Source organism: Euprymna scolopes, chromosome 22, assembly GCF_053919585.1.
Source record: "Euprymna scolopes isolate OS-2025 chromosome 22, ASM5391958v1, whole genome shotgun sequence".
In the NCBI taxonomy this organism is placed as follows: Eukaryota; Metazoa; Mollusca; class Cephalopoda; order Sepiida; family Sepiolidae; genus Euprymna; species Euprymna scolopes.
The window spans coordinates 113,069,626-113,088,692 of record NC_136503.1 but is presented as its reverse complement, the minus strand read 5'-3'; the positions used below and the strand labels follow the sequence as shown (position 1 = coordinate 113,088,692).

Here is a 19,067-nt window from a genome sequence, read left to right as displayed (position 1 = left end):
AGTTCGAGTTAAATCTAATTTATAAAACTCACTATGTCTGTCTGTCTGTTTGTTTGTCTCCATATTTTCAAACTATCTCTTCTGAAACTAAAAGTCGCAGAGCAACGCTAAGGACCTCAAATGATTGGATTTTTTATGGACTATTCTTTTATGGGTCTTTAGCCGGTTAAAATAGTTTTTAAGGGGTCAAAAAGGTGTAAAAACTAAAAAAAATCGTAATACATTTTGTACATTCGCCTTAGTTTATTTTTAATTTTTAATCAGTTCATATGCATGTCACGTTCGTACAGTAGTAACGTCACCAGCTTTGAATGCTACAGTTTTGCTTTCGGTTTCGATTCTAGCTGATGGCACCCAAATACTTTTTTTTTTTTTACTTTTTAAATCACGACTCTATAATAATATATACGAAATCTGGACAAATTAAAATATCATATTTAAGCGTATTTTACAACCAAACAAAGGCCCACCCCCACTAGTGTTTTATAAAAAAATTGACCACAAAATTGACTTTTAATGATCGTATTACTGTTTTAGTTAATTGGACTTCGTGTTAGTGCACATGTTTATTACTCTGAACGCTACTGTACTTTGGTTATAATGGCAGTTATTATTACTATTACCAACATAAATTATTTTAAAGGAATCTACATTTCGAAGGCAGCTTTGTATTCTGTCAAGGCAATAAAAGGTGCTTTGAGCGGAACATCTCCAGATGTGGCAACAATGCTTCATCTTAAGACATGTTCGTGACTATTATCCAAATAGAAGATTGTGTCAAGAGTGAGATACTTTCTGGAGCGGTAGAATGATCCAAGTTTTGTATTTCGGGTCTGGATTGATGGACAGTCCTAGAAGCATATCAAAACCAAGGGACTTAATGAAGGAGAAAGCCATTCATTTCAAGTTTGGGCAATGTGAGGCGTGTTAGTGGTGAAAGAGGATTAACCTTGTTTAATTGAAACTGCATATTTTTTGTAAGAGATATAATCTAGTCTAAAAAGATGTAACCATTTATGATAAGCAAGCAGTTATTATTAAAAGGACAACTTTGCAATTTTATTTTCATAGATCCATCTTACAGACATACAAGTGTTATCATTTTTTTCTTGTTCATCCCAAGCAAGGCATATTGCAACTTAAGGGGCTCCTATTTGGGACCATGTCTATCAGGGACTATGTGAAGAGGTGAGCGAACTGTATGTTCACATTACATTTTAAACTTCTGCATGTTAGTACAGTCAGAGAAGCAGAAAACGGGGAAGGGGGGCGTCCAAAATCCATTATGAAAGAAATTATTAGAGGAGAAGGCTTTCCACCTACAGTGGAGGGGTGGACATTTGTTGCTAGACGGGTTTGTCAAGCATATTTACGTCAAGGGGGTTACAAGTACAATGAGTTTATCAGAGCACATTCCATTAAAGTACTTATAAAACTGCATAGAGAGGACAGGAGTTCAGACTTAGTTGATAGTATGGCAACTTTTAGAGACACTTTTTTTGGAGCCTGTCTAAGAGAGAGAGGTTAGTGATTTAATTTTGAAATTTTAAAAATATTTTACTGAAAAGGTTAAGTTAGGGTTAGTTTTGGGTCCAAAAATAAGTTATTAATCTAATAATCCCACTTTATGAAACCTGTCCAATCGCCGCAATGTTGCATCACAGTGCCTGTTTTACAAATATTTTAATGGAATGTGCTCTGATGAACTTGTTGCACTTTCGCCCTCTCGACATCTATATCCCCCCCAAATTCGCTTAGCAACAAAATCTCACCCCTTCATTGTTGAGGTCCCTAAATGCCAGAAAGCTTTCTACTCTAATAGTTTCTTCCCTCGAACAGCTAGACTTTGGAATTTCCTTCCTGCTATCTGCTTTCTTGACTGTACTGATATGCAGAAGTTTAAATGTAATGTAAACCAACATCTTGCTAATCTTTCCTAGGCATGGTCCCAAATAGAAGCCCCTTACGTCCAAGTGGCAATATGCCCTGTTAGACGTGAACATGATTAAAAAAAAATGATACACGTAGTTTGTTTGGTGACGTTTGTTCACGTTCACCAGTTTTAGAAGTCTCCTTTGAAACTTCTAATTGGTGACGTAAGTACTGAAAATTTATTGGATACTTGTTCCTAAAATGTACCAAGATCTCTTTTTTAATGGAAATCGCTTGAGACAAGGCAGGAAACCACTTGATGTAAGAAACTAACAACAAAGAAAGATGATTATCGCAAAGACAGGAGGTGCCTATTGGCCTTAGTCTTGAAAACTGTAGAAGGAAAACAGTGAGCAGGAAGAGAGTTCCACAACCTTGTGATCCTTGAAAAAAGCTACTGGAATGGGAAGCTGTATTATAATGAGGTATTAAAATATAGAATTGATGGAGACCACTAGACCAATGAAACAAACGAACTGGAACAAAGGAAGCAGGGAATAAATCAGACAATTCTGAAGAACACATGCTATAATAATATTTGTAGAAAAGACTGAGCTTAGCAACATCACGTCTGTGAGAGATAGGTTGCAGTGAAGAAGAAAGAGTGGGGGGGGTCAATCAAATTATAGATACGTTTCTGAAATTTATCAAGAACCTTCAAATGGGACACAGATTTACGAGCCCAAATATGACGACAGTATTCCATACATGGTTAGTTGTTTTTTTGTTTTTTTTACGGCATATCAACCCTTTTCAGGTTATTTAATGCCGAATCCAGTTATTTTGAAGAAAATTTTTTTAATAGAATATATTTTTATTTCTCAAGTCAGTTTCTATTTAGCCCATAGTTGGGACCCTAACAGGTACTACCACTCCGGGTCAGAGTGGACCTGGGAGCGATGGCAATTAAAGGGTGGCTCCACACTCTCCAAAGCCCGCAAGCTGGGGCCTCACCATTGGATATTGTTTAAGGTCATATCCAGGACCATTCCATAAATGGTCTGATAATAGATTTGTCGAGATTGAGAATACGAGGGGCGTGCAATAAGTAATGTCCTTGACCCACTTCCCATAGCAGTAGAGCAACGAAACTTGGCGCAGTTATTAGTCTTTCTCTACATAGGAACCACCCAGAGTTATGCATTTCTCTCATCGTTTGATGCAGCTCTGGAGACTGTTTTTGTAGAACATCTCAGGTTGGTCCTCCAACCATGCATGACTTCAGAAATCAAGGCTGCATCATCCGGGAAACGCTTTCCTTTCAAAAACAACTTCATAGCTGGGAAGAGGTGAAAGTCAGAGGGTACAAGGTCAGGAGAGTAGGGAGGATGGAGGAGGATTTCATAACCACACGCCCGTGCTTCTGATCTGGCGACATGCGAGTTGTGGACCGGAGTGTTGTCCTGCAGGAGGAGGGTAACTTTGCTGATCTTGCCCCGCCTCTTGATTTTGATAGCTTCCCTTAATTTCCTCAAAAGTGAAGCATAATAGGCTCCCGTAATTGCGGTACCCATTGCCAGGAAATCTGTCATCACTACTCCGTCCTGGTTACAGAAGACTGTGAGCATGACCCTTGCCTTCTTTGGAGGTGGTGAGTCCAAGTGCTTCCACTGCATTGACTGGGCCTTGGTCTCTGGATCATAGTGATGGCCCCAGGTTTCATCCTGTGTAATCAGTCTTTTGAAAAACTTTGACTCATTTTCTTGGCACATCTCCAAATTCATCCTTGAGCACTCAACATGTTCTCGCTTCTAGAATGGTGTGAGCAGCCTGGGAATCCATCTGGCAGACACCTTATGCAAATTGTCATGAATGATAGTTTCCACAGACCCTGTACTAATCTTGACATCTTGGGCTATTTAGCGAATAGTAATGCGTCGATCTTCCAAAATGGCAGCCTCAACTTGACGGACAGATGCCTCATCAATGGCAGAAAGGGGGCGACCAGGTCTGGGAGCTGTTTCCACAGACTTCCGGCCGTGTTTGAATTCATGATGCCAGCGTTTTACAAGGTCATATGATGGGGCATTGTCACTATAAGTTTCTTTCATTTCATCAAAAGTCTCCTGTGGTGTGCGTCCTTTAAAATACAAAAACCGAATCACTGCTTGACATTCAACAGGCTCCATTTCACACCTGACTTAGTTCAAACACCTGTAAAGCAGAAACCACAATTAGTTCAGAGCTGTAATTTGCCACATAACCCGTAGAGATATAAATCATTACACGTGCAAAATTTCAGCTAGATCAGACAACTGGAAGTGGGTCAGGGGCGTTACTTATTGCACGCCCCTCGTAACCTCAGGTGTGAGAAACTGTTTTATTCTGTGTCTCTCAGATTTGTGTTTAAAAATATCTTTTTTTTGTGTGTGTTTTCAAGCTTATTCTGCACATTTGTTTGAACAACTGCACCGTACAATGGTCTCAATAAACCGCACCCTCCAAACGGAAGAAGACGTGGAAGCGAGCAGCAAACAATCTCAGACGACATTCCACCAATCGTTTTTATGCTCACTCAGCCTCATGAACAATGAACAGTTACGCTATGCTAGTACATACAGTTTTCTCATGCACAACTTTTCCATGTTCTGCCAGCAATGTGCAATTAGTTACCCCCACTCGCAACTCGAAGAGCTCATCGAAGATGGGAAAGCACAGGATCCGTCCGCTACTCCACCGTTCGCAAGCGTCGAACGATTTTCCGAATTTCATTCCAGAAGGATTCTCCCTGCCGAATTCCAAAAGCGAGAGTTGTTGACTTTCCCTGAACAAAAGTTGGTTTGGCCGAATGCGAATGAGGTAACTTTCCAGTGGTACAGTCCATCGTTCGACAACATTGTGACTGCGTTGCACAGGGACACAACACCGATTTATCTCCTGTGCACAGCATCAAAGAAAGGAAAATCTGGAGAACTGCATTGCTTTGTGGACTATTTACTGTTTCCGCAGTATTTTGTCACGGATATTTACAAAAGGTAAGAAATGCATACACACAGATATATATATATAGATATATATATATTTGTAGCAAGTCATTATTCAAGCATGTGTGATTGAACGCGACAGAGTTCTCCTTTTTTCAGATTTTGTTGGATATCTTTTCAATTCGCCGAATATACAGCATGCCAACTGAAATAAAAAAGACAACAACAACAATCACTCCTGACGACGATCAGATGCACCGATAGAAAGTGCTTGAGAAGAATATGGCTGAGCAACAACTTTTGGCCGCCATAATATACAACATTGCCAACGAAAATAAAATATACCGCTCAGCGAATTGAAAAGATATCCAACAAAATCGAAAAAAAAGGAGAACTCTGTTGTGTTCAATCAGACATGCTTGAATATATATTATATTTATTTATTTATTTATATATATAATATTTATTTTTATATACATACATTATATTATATCATATTTATTTATATATATATATATATATATATATATATATATCATATTATATATATTATATTTATTCATTTATATATATATTATATTATATATATTATATTTATTTATATATATCTTATATTATATATATTTATATATATATTAAATATATTATTTATTTATTTATATATATATGTATTATTTTATATATTATATTCATATTGATTATTATAGTAAATAATTATATATATATATATATATATATATATATATATATATTATTTGGATTCTTCCGACGACTGTTCTCATGTTGAGTGTTATTTCCATATCATTTCAATATAACCTCCGATCTCCTTTAGGTTTATTTTGTCAAATTTGGGATTTTTTTTTCTAACTTCAATGCAGCCCAACAAGAACTTGTTAACATTGGACTTGAAAGCAGTCATGTTGTAGCCAGCTGGGAAGCAGCCTCGTGTTCTGCAGACGGCTAGTTCTTGGAAAAAAACTTTGCTCATGGAAGCTCCATTAAAATTCAGGTGCACAGAGAAAGAAAAGAAAATAATTTACAGTGGCTGTAGAAGACGAGTTTTTGTTGTTAATATTTTATAGAAGGAAATCATAAATAGAAACTCGGTCGAGCAACTACCACTATAATGTGTAGTATTTAAATGAAATAATATTAGCTTTAGTCGAACCTACGATCGATCATTTTTTTTTTTTGTCTTTTTCTATAAAGTTATGATATATATCTATAATATAAAGCTGTGTGTGTGTTTCTGGTCACGAATAGGCTCCTATATGGTTGACTATTTTAAAAAATTGATTATATATAGTGATAGAAGATGTATTGAGACACAGGAATGGGTATGTTTGATCTGGCAGAACAGTGGTTCATTAAAATTGTGGGGTCTGCGTTCGCGCCTGGTCCACAAAGTATGGAAATAAAAAATTTAAAAATTAAAAAAAAAAACGTTTACAAGTGTTTTTGATATAGATGTACATAAGAATTCTTTGATAAGTATGTGTTAACTTAAATAGGGACGGTATAATAAAATTGTGGGGTCTGCGTTCGCGCCTGGCCTTCATAGAATGGAAATAGGCACAAACTTTAATAAAGACTTTTCATATCTATCTGCGTAAGTATACTTTGATAATTATATTTCAGTTTGAAGAAATATGGTATAATAAAATTATGGGGTGTTCGTTCACACATGTCCTCCATAGAATGGAAATATGTCACAAAGTTTAACAAGGTTTTTTAATATAGATCCACAGAATATTGTGATAAGTGTTTCAGTGTGAACAGGTATGGTATACTAAATTATGGGGTTTATCTACTTTATTTTTACTTTCATCATATTTTGCTTTTGTTTTGATACCCCTAAATTCGAAGCTATCTCTTTACAACCCTTCCTTTTCATAACCTATCATACTTTCATAAATCAGAGTCCATTTTCTATAGGCTGTTTTTGAACCCAGTCAACGACGGGTACTTTTGCTAGTATATAATAAAATGAAACTAGCAAATAATATATCTTTAACAAAGCAAACTTATCAAGATAGGAAAAAGCTCAACACTGTTAAGATGAGCAATTAAATATAAGGAATAAAAGTTACATCTAACTTTATTATATAATAGGATCAATAAGGAAAGAATAAGAGAGAAAACTATTTATGACAATATTCGTGTACCCGGGAGGAGAGTTCCTTCATTGAGAAGCATCCTGTGTATGACAACCAGCTCCCCGGATATCACGATATCAAATGATAGGCACATGGAAACATCAACGGGTCTATATGGCGTCGACTATAACCTGCTGGCATGGGTTGCTTCTTGAGTCTTCTTTGCGTCAATACAGGCAGCGTTTCCATCGTCAGGAATAAATGGCAAAGACTGCATGCTGAAATTTAACCCTTGTATAAAAATAGCAAACAAATGCATTTTTATAAAAACATCTCCAATAGAACCCCAGGATACGGCATTATAATATAATCAAATAACATTATAAATAACACAATGTAAGGCGGAGCAAATACCGTAAGTAGGGTCCGCAAAAACATTGTATTCCACATAGTAACCTGAAAAAAACGTATTCTAGGGCCACCATATCCTGGAGTTGTACTGTAATTTATTTTACATTTAACACTGGCGGAGCATATTTAAATAAAGGTGACTGTCGACTCACGTCCATTATCACTTGTGAGCAGACCAGACTACTATATGTCTGCTTTTGACCGAGTCCAACGCCAGAACTGTTTTTAAAACAATGCAATTCTAATTCAATTCAACTTCTCTTCTTCATTGAAAGGAGAGAGAGAGAAAGACATAAAAAGAGAAAAAGAGACATTCATACATAACGTTTAAACATTGTTTTGTTTTTGTATGCCTCGATGATGACTTCTTTTGGGTTTGACCTTTCGAATTCTAGGGTCTCAGATCGTTTTGACTTGAATATTATAAACAACTGTCACTCTTGGCTCGAGTCATACCTGATTGACAATAGTTAATTAATTCGTCATGTTTTTTCAATAATAGCGCCTTTCTTTCTCGCCTCCCCACGAGCACAGGCAGGTATGTCAGATGTAAGGTTTATTAATGTAGAAACCCCAAGCTCCCTCAAAAAGGAGGTACATTGTGCCACACAAAGCAAACTTATCAAGAAGAGAAGAAGGGCCAGCATTATATAAAATAGATAAAAATTGGTTTAAGGACATTTAGGTTGGAAATGAAGGAAGTATATATTAAGATATATTAAAGAAGATAAACAAGGATAAAAATATTAAAATATAACTAGAAAGTAGGAATTCAGCATAGGTTAATAGGAGAGCAAAAAAAAATGAAAGCAATAGTAAAAATAAAATAGGGATCATTAAGAAATAATGGGCACCATAAAAAAATAAAGAATAGACAACAAAAGAGAAAGAAGAGAAAAAAATGAGGAAAACGTAAAACTAAGAATGAGTATAGAAAAAGCAAATACGGGATACGGAAATACCTATAAGAAAAACAATCCTTACAATGATCTTTAATATAAATCTCACCTGTCTGTTTAAATATATATATATATATATATATATATATATTTTTTTTTACACAGTGATCACCACTTATCAAGGCCCGTGGGGGAAATTTTTCACAGTGGATTCAGCTAGGCGGGTGTTTTTCGTGAAAGATTGGCGAGGGGGGACCAGAGATTGGAGTTCAGATGAGCACCTGCCATGGAAATAACGATAAAACAAGGATAGGCTCGCAACGTCTCTTCTGTGGGAGAGAGGATGCAGGGTAGAGAAAAGGGCATCCCCCACTAAGCCACGAAGTCTATTTTGTACTCTGTCAAGGCAGGATACACTGTTTTTGGCAGCTCCTGACCAGATATGGCAACAGTATTCCATCCTTGGACGTACTTGGCTTTTATATAGATAGAGAATTGCATCAGTAGTGAGATATCTTCTGGAGCGGTAGAAGGATCCCACCATCTTTCCAGCGACCTTTGCAGCAGACTTGATGAACGTGTTCCATTTCAGATCAGGAGTAAAGGTCAAACCCAGAAGCTTGTCAAAACATGGGGCCTCACCCAGACGAGAGCCATCCATCACAATTGATGCCAGATGGGGATCAGAGCGTTGATGATGTAAGGATAGGAGTTTGGTTTTGAATGCATTAAAGGTAACCAGCCACATCTTCCCCCACTGAACTACGCGCTCGAGATCAGAGGAGAGAGAATCAGAGAGAACTTTGTCATTTACAGCCTTTGATGTGTTGCCATAGATGGTCGTGTCATCAGCATAGATGTCAACGAATGATTTAAGTATGTGTTTAGGGAGGTCATTGATGTAGATCACGAAGAGAGTTGGGCCCAGGATTGACCCCTGAGGGACTCCAGCATTTATATTGCAGGCCTCCGATTTTTGTCCATCTACCACTACTCTTATGAGCCTATCGGAGAGAAATGATTTAATGATTGAGAAAACATTTCCAGTTATACCATAGCTGGAAATCTTGTGAAGTAGACCCTTATGCCATACCTTATCGAAGGCCTTTGATATGTCAAGAGTAATTGCCCTAGAAAGGAAGCCTTTGTCAAGAGATTCACTAATCCTGTGGGATATAACCGTCAGCACATCTGCGGTAGATCTTGCAGAGCGGAAACCATATTGTGTGTCACTAAGAAGGTTATTCCTGCTGAGGTGGTTGACTATTTCTCTATTTAATATGGATTCCAGTATGTATGTATGTATGTATGTATGTATGTATGTATGCCTAAAACTTTCAACAGAGACAATGAATTTTCACGAGATTGGTATCGTTTTAAAGCTCGACTCTTCAGACAACAAATATCGAAAAATTGGCCAAAATCATTAATTCCTTCACCCTCAACTGGGCACTTTTCTACAGGGATGGACCGCTTTTTCACAGATATTTTCGAAAGTCATCGCATCTTTTCGATTGTCTAACCTTAATTTAAACCTACGCCACTGCCGATTTGGTGATGGGCGCAACAGCAAAAACATCACGTTTTATTTTTCACTTTTTTTCCTCCTTCACGGTACGGGTTCAAGCCTGCCTGCCTACTACCACTTTTTTTTTTTTTTGCTCAACACACACCTCCAAACACCGGGACAACGCTGGGCACATAGGATAGTAAGTAAAGAAAAATATATAAATATACATATAAAAATATACATATACATATATATATATATATATATATATATATATATATATATATATATATATATATAAATATACATATATAAATATATTAATATATATATAAAAATACATAAATATACATGTAAAAATATATAAATATACATGTAAAAGATATAAATATGCATATAAAAATATATAAATATGCATATAAAAATATATAAATATGCATATAAAAATATATAAATATACATATAAAATATATAAATATACATATAAAATATATAAATATACATATATAAATATATAAATATACATATAAAAATATATATTTTATATTTATATATTTATATTTATATATTTTTATATTTTTATATGTATATTTATATATTTTTATAGCTATATTTATATATTTTATATATTTATATTTATATATTTTTATATGTATATTTATATATTTTTATATTTATATATTTTTATATGTATATTTATATATTTTTATATTTATATATTTTTATATGTATATTTATATATTTTTATATTTATATATTTTTATATGTATATTTATATATTTTTATAGCTATATTTATATATTTTTATATGTATATTTATATATTTTTATAGCTATATTTATATTTATATATTTTTATATTTTTACAGGTATATCTATATATTTTTATATGTATATTTATATATTTATATATGTATATTTATATTTTTATATGTATATTTATATATTTTTATATGTATATTTATATATTTTATATGCATATTTATATATTTTTATATGCATATTTATATATTTTTATATGCATATTTATATATTTTTATATGCATATTTATATCTTTTACATGTATATTTATATATTTTTACATGTATATTTATGTATTTTTATATATATATTAATATATTTATATATGTATATTTATATATATATATATATATATATATATATATATATATATATATATATATATATATATATGTATATTTTTATATGTATATTTATATATTTTTCTTTACTTACTATCCTATGTGCCCAACGTTGTCCCGGTGTTTGGAGGTGTGTGTTTGAGCAAAAAAAAAAATAAATAAATAAAAATATATAAATATAAATATATAAATATAAAATATATAAATATAGCTATAAAAATATATAAATATACATATAAAAATATAAAAATATAGCTATTAAAATATATAAATAAAGCTATGAAAATATATAAATATAGCTATGAAAATATATAAATATACATATAAAAATATAAAAATATACATATATAAATATATAAATATACATATAAAAATATATAAATATAAAAAATATATAAATATACATATAAAAATATATAAATATGTAAATATACATATAAAAATATATAAATATATAAATATATAAATATAGCTATAAAAATATATAAATATAAATATAAAAATATATAAATATACATATAAAAATATATAAATATATAAGTATAGCTTCTTTTTTTTTACATAGGCATCACCACATTATCAAGGCTCAGAGGCCACTCAAGGAATAGGGTTAAAGAGTGTACAGTAGAAATTGGACAATATAGTAATCATTAGTAATGAAAATTTGGTAAATTTGATAACTTATATGGAACGGCTCATCAAGAACTTATTTACTTTAGACTTGAACACAACCATATTGTAGTCAGCCAGAAAGCAGGAAAACGGAAGACAATTCCACAGGCGTGCAGTTCTAAGAAAGAAGCTTTGTTCATGGAATCTACGTTTAGGTTTAGGCACAGATAAAGAGTGGGGGGAATTATTGATAGTGTTTACAGCTAGACGAGTGTTTCTTGTGAAAGTTTGGCGAGGGGGGACCATGGATTGAAGCTCAGTCGAACACTTTCCATGAAAATAACAATACATCAGAGACAAACTCGCAACGTCTCTTCTGTGAGATAGAGGTTGCAAGGAGGAGAAAAGGACATCTCCTACGAGGCTACAAAGTCTATTTTGAACTCTATCAAGGCAGGACAAGTCCTTTCTAGCAGCTCCTGCCCAGATGTGGCAACAGTATTCCATCCTTGGACGTACCTGGCTCTTATATAGATAGAGAATAGCATCAGCAGTGAGATATTTACCGGATCGATAGAAAGATCCCACCATTTTTCCAGCGGCCTTGGCAACAGATTTGATATACGTGTTCCATTTAAGATCAGGAGTAATGGTCAAGCCCAGAAGCTTGTCAAAACTTGAGGCCTCCTGAAGACGAGAGCCATTCATTTCAATTGATGCCAAATGTGGATTAGAATGTTGATGATGTAAAGAGAGAAGCTTGGTTTTAGATGCATTAAAAGTAACCTGCCACTCCTTTCCCCATTGTATTACGTGCTCAAGATCAGAGGAGAGAGAATTGGAGAGAACTTGGTCGTTTACTGTCTTAGATGTGCTACCATAAATGGTAGTGTCGTCAGCATAAATGTCTACAAATGATGTAAGGATGTGATTTGGAAGATCATTAATGTAGATCAGGAAAAGAGTTGGGCCCAGGATGGACCCCTGAGGGACACCGGCATTAATACTGTGAGCTTCTGATTTTTGCCCCTCAACTACTACTCTTATGAACCTATCAGAAAGAAATGATTTAATAATTGAGAAGACATTTCCAGCTATACCATAGCTAGCGATCTTATGAAGTAAACCTTTATGCCATACCCTATCAAAGGCTTTAGATATGTCAAGAGCAATTGCCCTAGAAAGATTGCCACCGTCGAGAGATTTGCTAATCCTATGTGATATAACTGTAAGCACATCTGCTGTAGATCTAGCAGAACGGAAACCATATTGAGTGTCACTAAGAAGGTTATTTTTGTTGAGATGGTTGATTACTTCTGTATTTAACACAGATTCTAGCAACTTACTCATGACGCACAGGAGACTTATTGGCCTGTACTGAGAGGGGGATGAGCGATCACCTGAATTCTTAAATACAGGGCATACTGATGAGATTTTCCAGGGAGATGGGAAACTATTCTCCTTAAGACAACGTTTAAACAGTTTTGTAAGTATGGGCGCTAGTTCAGGTTGAAGTTTTTTGAGTACTATAATTGGAATACCGCCAGGGCCAGTTGCTTTACTGGAATCAAGGTTTTTGATAAGCTTGGCAACATCACGTACAGATATACGTATATCACATAGCGTGTTTTCTGATACAGGAGGAAATATTGGGGGTTGGCGGCCTTGGTCGCAAAGGGTAGAATTAGCTGCAAAGTTCTTGACAAAGAGTTTGGCTTTGTCTGATGCTGACGAGATTACCTCAGGTCCATTGATAATAGTTGGGATGGAGCACACGCTTCTGTTCAGGATTCTGTTTGCTATTTGCCAAAACTGGTGGGAACCAAGCCGCTGCTCAGCTACTTTGGACTTAACAGATTGAGCATACAACTCTCTTGCGTTCCTTATTACTTTCTTACAATGGTTGCTGGCAGTCCTGAAAACGGCTTTAGTTTCCATACATCTATTACGTTTGAAGCAGTGGAAAAAGTGATTTCTGTGTGCAATGGCAGCAGCACATTCTGGAGAGAACCATGGCTAGCTGTTAGGTTTTTGCTGAAACTTTTTAGCTATAAAAATATATAAATATACATATAAAAATATAAAAATATATAAATATATAAATATACATATAAAAATATATAAATATAAATATATAAATATAGCAATAAAAATATATAAATATACATATAAAAATATATAAATATACATATAAAAATATAAAAATATATAAATATAAATATATAAATATAGCTATAAAAATATATAAATATACATATAAAAATATATAAATATACATATAAAAATATAAAAATATATAAATATACATATAAAAATATATAAATATACATATAAAAATATAAAAATATATAAATATAAATATATAAATATAGCTATAAAAATATATAAATATACATATAAAAATATATAAATATACATATAAAAATATATAAATATACATATAAAAATATATAAATATACATATAAAAATATATAAATATACATATAAAAATATAAAAATATATAAATATACATATAAAAATATAAAAGTATATAAATATAAATATATAAATATACAAAGAAAAATATATAAATATACATATAAAAATATGTAAATAGAAACAAAGGAGAATCTGCCATTTTAATATCACAGCGATGTTGCATCTCTGTACCTGTTTTACAAATACTTTAATAAAATGTGCTCCAATGCAAATTTATTACACTTGTATCCCTTCAATATAAATACCCGACTAACCCGACAAGCAGCAAAATCACACCCCTTTACAGTAAGGATCTCGAGATGGCGGCTTTCTACTCTTGTAGTTTCTTCCCATGAACTGCAAGACTATGGAATTCCCTCCCTGTTTTCTTCGTCTAACATTCGTCCAGTAATTCCGTGTGATTTAATTTTCATAAAAAAGCCTTTTATGCTAGACCTTTTTAAAGTCTTTGGATTAGTGATGGGACGATTCCACTATTTTTCCCGATTTCGATACAATTACCGATTTCGATTCTTTATAAATCTCTAAATATTTAACTATATAGCTGTCTTTTTTTCTCTGATTACCGTAAAAATAGCACATGTTAAATGTGCAGTTAGTTTTCTAAACGTAAAAATATACTTGTGGGTGGGTGGGGGGGGGGCGATCTATCGATTGTAACTTCACTGGTGATTAAAATCAATAAATATTTATTATTTTATCATTAATACTAACAATGGAAGATTTTGCTTTAAACAAAATTAAAAAAAAACAAAAAACAAATGAATCGTTTTGGCATCAGAAAATCGATACAGATTTTCCGATTCCGATACCGTCAAATATTCTGATTTTCCCGATTCCGATTCTGATTACTCGTCCCAACACCACTTTGGATATATCAAGAGCTACAGCCTCAGCTTCCCCTGCCTTATCCAGTGCATGTTATGTGCATTCAGAGATGACTGTTAAAATATCTCCAGTAGAATGATTTGCTTAAATCAATACTGTAGGCCAGGGAACAGATTAGCTTTACAAAATGTTGAACTAGTGCTTGATTGATTAATGACTCAAATTCTACTTGTTCATTTTCCGTAATTTATTTATTTTTGTAAATGCCGTACATCACAACCATTTCTTTTATTACAAAAAAAAAAAAAAATTGTGTGAAAAAATGTTAAACTTTATTCGTCTGAAATTTTTAGAGTTCTTGATGAATCGTCCCCCTAAGTAATCTAATTTAAAAAAATTCCCACTACTTATGTTTACTACGCTATAATCACATTGACTAATGTATACCCATTAACCCTTATCCTCGAATGGCCTCCGGGCCTTGATAATTGGTGATTCTTGTATAAAAAAAAAAAAAAAAAAAATCCAAAATCCATTTCTGCAGGGAGGAATAATAAAATTGTCGCTCTAGAGAAGACATGTTTCCATTTCCGTTTGATGGAAAACGGTTTTTTTTTTTTTTTTTGGTTGCAAACTATCTACTAGTTGGCCAGTTGTGTACAAATTCCAAGAGCGATAGAAGCCTTCTATCATGTCTGAAAGTGACATAATGTTCAATGAGCAAGATCGGAGATACACCACTGTACAACTCATGCTCTTTACTGATCCAAATTATGACAACAGGCCCAGGTGGAGATCGTTCATGCTGAAGTGTCCAGTGGATAGGAACAGGAGAGAAAGAAAAGGGATGTTTTCCTTCAATGCTTCCTGTGTTCTCTTTACTGACTGACTATGCGTTGTAATATTATTAATATCATAAAGAGGGCATGATCATCAAAAGTTAGAAGGTTCTACGTATAGACACTACCGATAAGGACTGACCAAACAAATGGAGCCACATTCTATTATCAACCAATCAGAAACCAGAATTGATTCATAAAAATATTGAATCTCTTAGCATTCCGGCACATAATTTTTTCATGTCAACAAAATTATAAAGTCTGATACTTATACAGAACAGCTACCCACCAAAAACTATCTCCAGGACTTGTACAGAATAGCTACCCATCGGAAACGCTTCTGGAATCAAACATAGCTTTTAATTCAAGACTGTGATCCCCATCATAAAATTGTTAATCTTATACATTAATTTTATTTTTTTATTAAAATTCTGCATTGTCATTTTCCGTAATTTTTGGGGTGTGTTAATATTTTTCAATAACAAGTAAGTAATTCATAAAGTTTTTCTGTCATTTTGTTTTTTTATGACTAGATTTACATGCACGAGCGCCATTTTTTTTTTTTTTTTTTTGTAGAAAAACTTTGAGTTTTGTGCTTCATTTTTTATTTTTTCAGAATTAAGCAAATCATTCACCTGAAAGATGTTCATCAGAAATCAACTCAAGTGATGCACACATCTAAACATGCTGCTACGGTCAGAAGGACTAAATCTTTGAATGAAACATCAACTGAAGGAGACGCAGAATTACAGGTAATGTCTGCTTCTTTTTTGTTTTGTTTTGTTAAGGAGATGGGAGTCTATGAAACTATTTCGGTAAAATTTTACTCTACTTTTTCCTATTTTACTCCATACTGTCTCCTAAAAAATAATAATGAGATTCTAACCAAGATTGGAAAGACAGCCAACAACGTCTGCAGGGGGTGACCAGCAACAGTGAGCAGTTGCTCTCGTGGAAATCTCAAACAGACAATGGAAAACATCCTCAGTAACTGCAGTGATGGACCAACTTGTATTGTAATCTATAAATATAAAAGCAAAAATGTATGTATGTTTACTTTTTGTGTATGTCTGTGAAAGGCTTTTTTCCGAGAAGCAGTCGGTTGGCTCACAACTTCTTAAAACTTTCTATATCACATATAAATCATAATATCTATGACTTAACAACGGAGGTCGCCTGTCTATTTAATTTGCTCGACTTTGAAAAGATAAATCTTCAACATTTTTCGCTCGCCGCATGTGGATTAGGCTTTTTCATATAATAAAAGCGACACTAATTCTGGCAGTATTTTTCCGGTCGTGATCGCTGGAAATGTCCGAAAGCAATCAGATTTGATCAATGTGGAAATATTTTCCTTATATCAGACAATTGCTATTCAATTTGGACAATCTCTTTTTTATGGGGAGCTGGTCCCCCCCCCAACGTCTTGGGAAAATAAAAATAAAAAAGTGTTCCCGCAGTAAATAAAATACTACTCTGCAGTCAAAGTTGACCTCATTAAGTCATTAAAACGTGCACCTGCTAATTCTAAATAATTAAATAAATTCAAACGTGTTTCCGTTAGTATTTCGTGGTGGCCAGTGGTTAACGCCGCACGTTTTTTTCACACTTCGACTCAAGGGTTCGGGTTCGATCCAATATACTTACCTACCCCCCCCCCCGACACAAACACCCGGAGTTTTGATTTACCCAAAACCACACACACCTCTAAACACCCGGGCAACGCCGAGTACCCCCCTGCTAGTCTATATCTATATATATAAAAGCGAAAATGTATGTATGTATGTTTGTATGTATGTGTGTTTGTGTGTCCGCTAAAAACTTTCGATAGACACGACGAAAATTCACAAACTCGAAATTATATTGAAGCTCCATCCTTCGCTCAAAAAATATCGAAAAATTGACCAAAAACGTTCATTTTTTCACCCCGAAATCGACAGTCAACAAAAACGGTCCTCTCGTGATGACGACCGGTTTTACGCATGTGTCAGATGACGTCATGACCTGATTTACTTTGAATAGTTGAAAAACTGACTAAATTTCATGTACGCCGCGTTAGCTCAGTTGGTTAGCGCGTTGGTTCGTTATGTAAACGTTTTGGGTTCGAATCGTGGTGTGAGATGTCTTCTTTTTTTTTTTCGATTTTTTAAATTTAAATATTGAACCAGTGTTATTTAAGCCATTTTTCACGTAACGTTCGTTTTTTCTGTTTTTTTTTTACTTCGCTTATCCACCCCCGACCACGCATCCAAAAACACCCGGGTACCCACCGATTTTTTTAATTTTAATATCGAAACAGGCTTATGTAAGCCATTTTTCACGTGTTCTTTTTTCTGTTTTTTTTTTGTTTTTTCGATTTTTACATTTAACATCGTTTGTTTGCCTTACGTTAGTTTTTTTTGTGTTTTTTTTCGATGTTTTGATTACCCCCCCCCCCCCGCTTAAGTTTTAACGTTATTTTCTTTTTTTACTTCGCTTATAACAAACAAACCTGGTCATTGACCTCATTTGCTGAATAGCTATTGCTCTACAACTTCTGTGCGCGCACCTGTCAATTTGATTCTTACTTAAATAAATTCAAACATCTTTCAGTAAATCATTCTGGCTGGCCGATTTTATTTTCAAACTTCGCCTCAGGGCTTCGGGTTCGATCCTACCCCCCCACCCAGGTTTCTTTTCTATTTAACACCACACACACCTCCAAACACCCGGGCAACGCCGGGTACCCCCGCTAGTATATATATAAAAGCGAAGATGTGTGTATGTATGTTCGCTTTTTGTGCATGTCCAAGAAAGGCTTTTTTCTGAGAAGCGGTTGGTCAGCTCACAACTCACATATAAATCATAATATCTACGAGTTAACAGAGGCCGCCTGTCTAAAGGCCACTCAAAGATAAGGGTTAATGAATGTAAGGTGGGAGCGTAGTAATCGTTAATAGTGTAAATTAGGGAGAATTTGATTATTTAAGGGGAACGGTTCAACAAGAACTTATTTACATTGGATTTGAAGGCTACTATACTGTAGTCGACCGAGAAGCAGGCCAACAGAACAGTGTTCCACAGATGGGCAGTTCTACGAAAGAAGCTTTGTTCGTGGAATCTGTGTTTAGATTTTGGCACAGATAAAGAGGGAAATTGTTGATAGTGATTTTGGATAGACGAGTGTTTTTTTTATGAAAGTTTGACAAGGGGGGAACCATAGATTGGAGCTCAGACGAACACTTGCCATAACATATCAAATTTGTTTGTTAATATCAACTGAGGCTTCAGAAAATATTTCACTGCCGATGCAATCCTCTACTTGCACAAAACTCAAATACATCCTAAAATGGAGAACTATTGCAACATCTTAAGCTGCTCGGAGTACCGCCCTCTGCCTTGATGGGGTTCAAAA

The 19,067-nt window shown here is 34.1% G+C and overlaps 1 protein-coding gene across 2 annotated transcripts in view; it reads left to right on the top strand.

Moving 5' to 3' along the window:
• The window catches only part of LOC145243663 (cilia- and flagella-associated protein 54-like), a 449,435-nt gene that overhangs the window by 340,764 nt on the left and 89,604 nt on the right, over nucleotides 1-19,067 (top strand). For both annotated transcript variants that reach the window (XR_013862929.1, XM_080106712.1), the window contains exons 61-62: nucleotides 4,313-4,907; nucleotides 16,290-16,425. Coding sequence is in view for 1 of the 2 variants with exons in the window: in XM_080106712.1 (XP_079962838.1) it covers nucleotides 4,313-4,907; nucleotides 16,290-16,425 (731 nt within the window). In the remaining variant the exon portion in view is untranslated. The remainder of the gene's footprint in view (nucleotides 1-4,312; nucleotides 4,908-16,289; nucleotides 16,426-19,067) is intronic.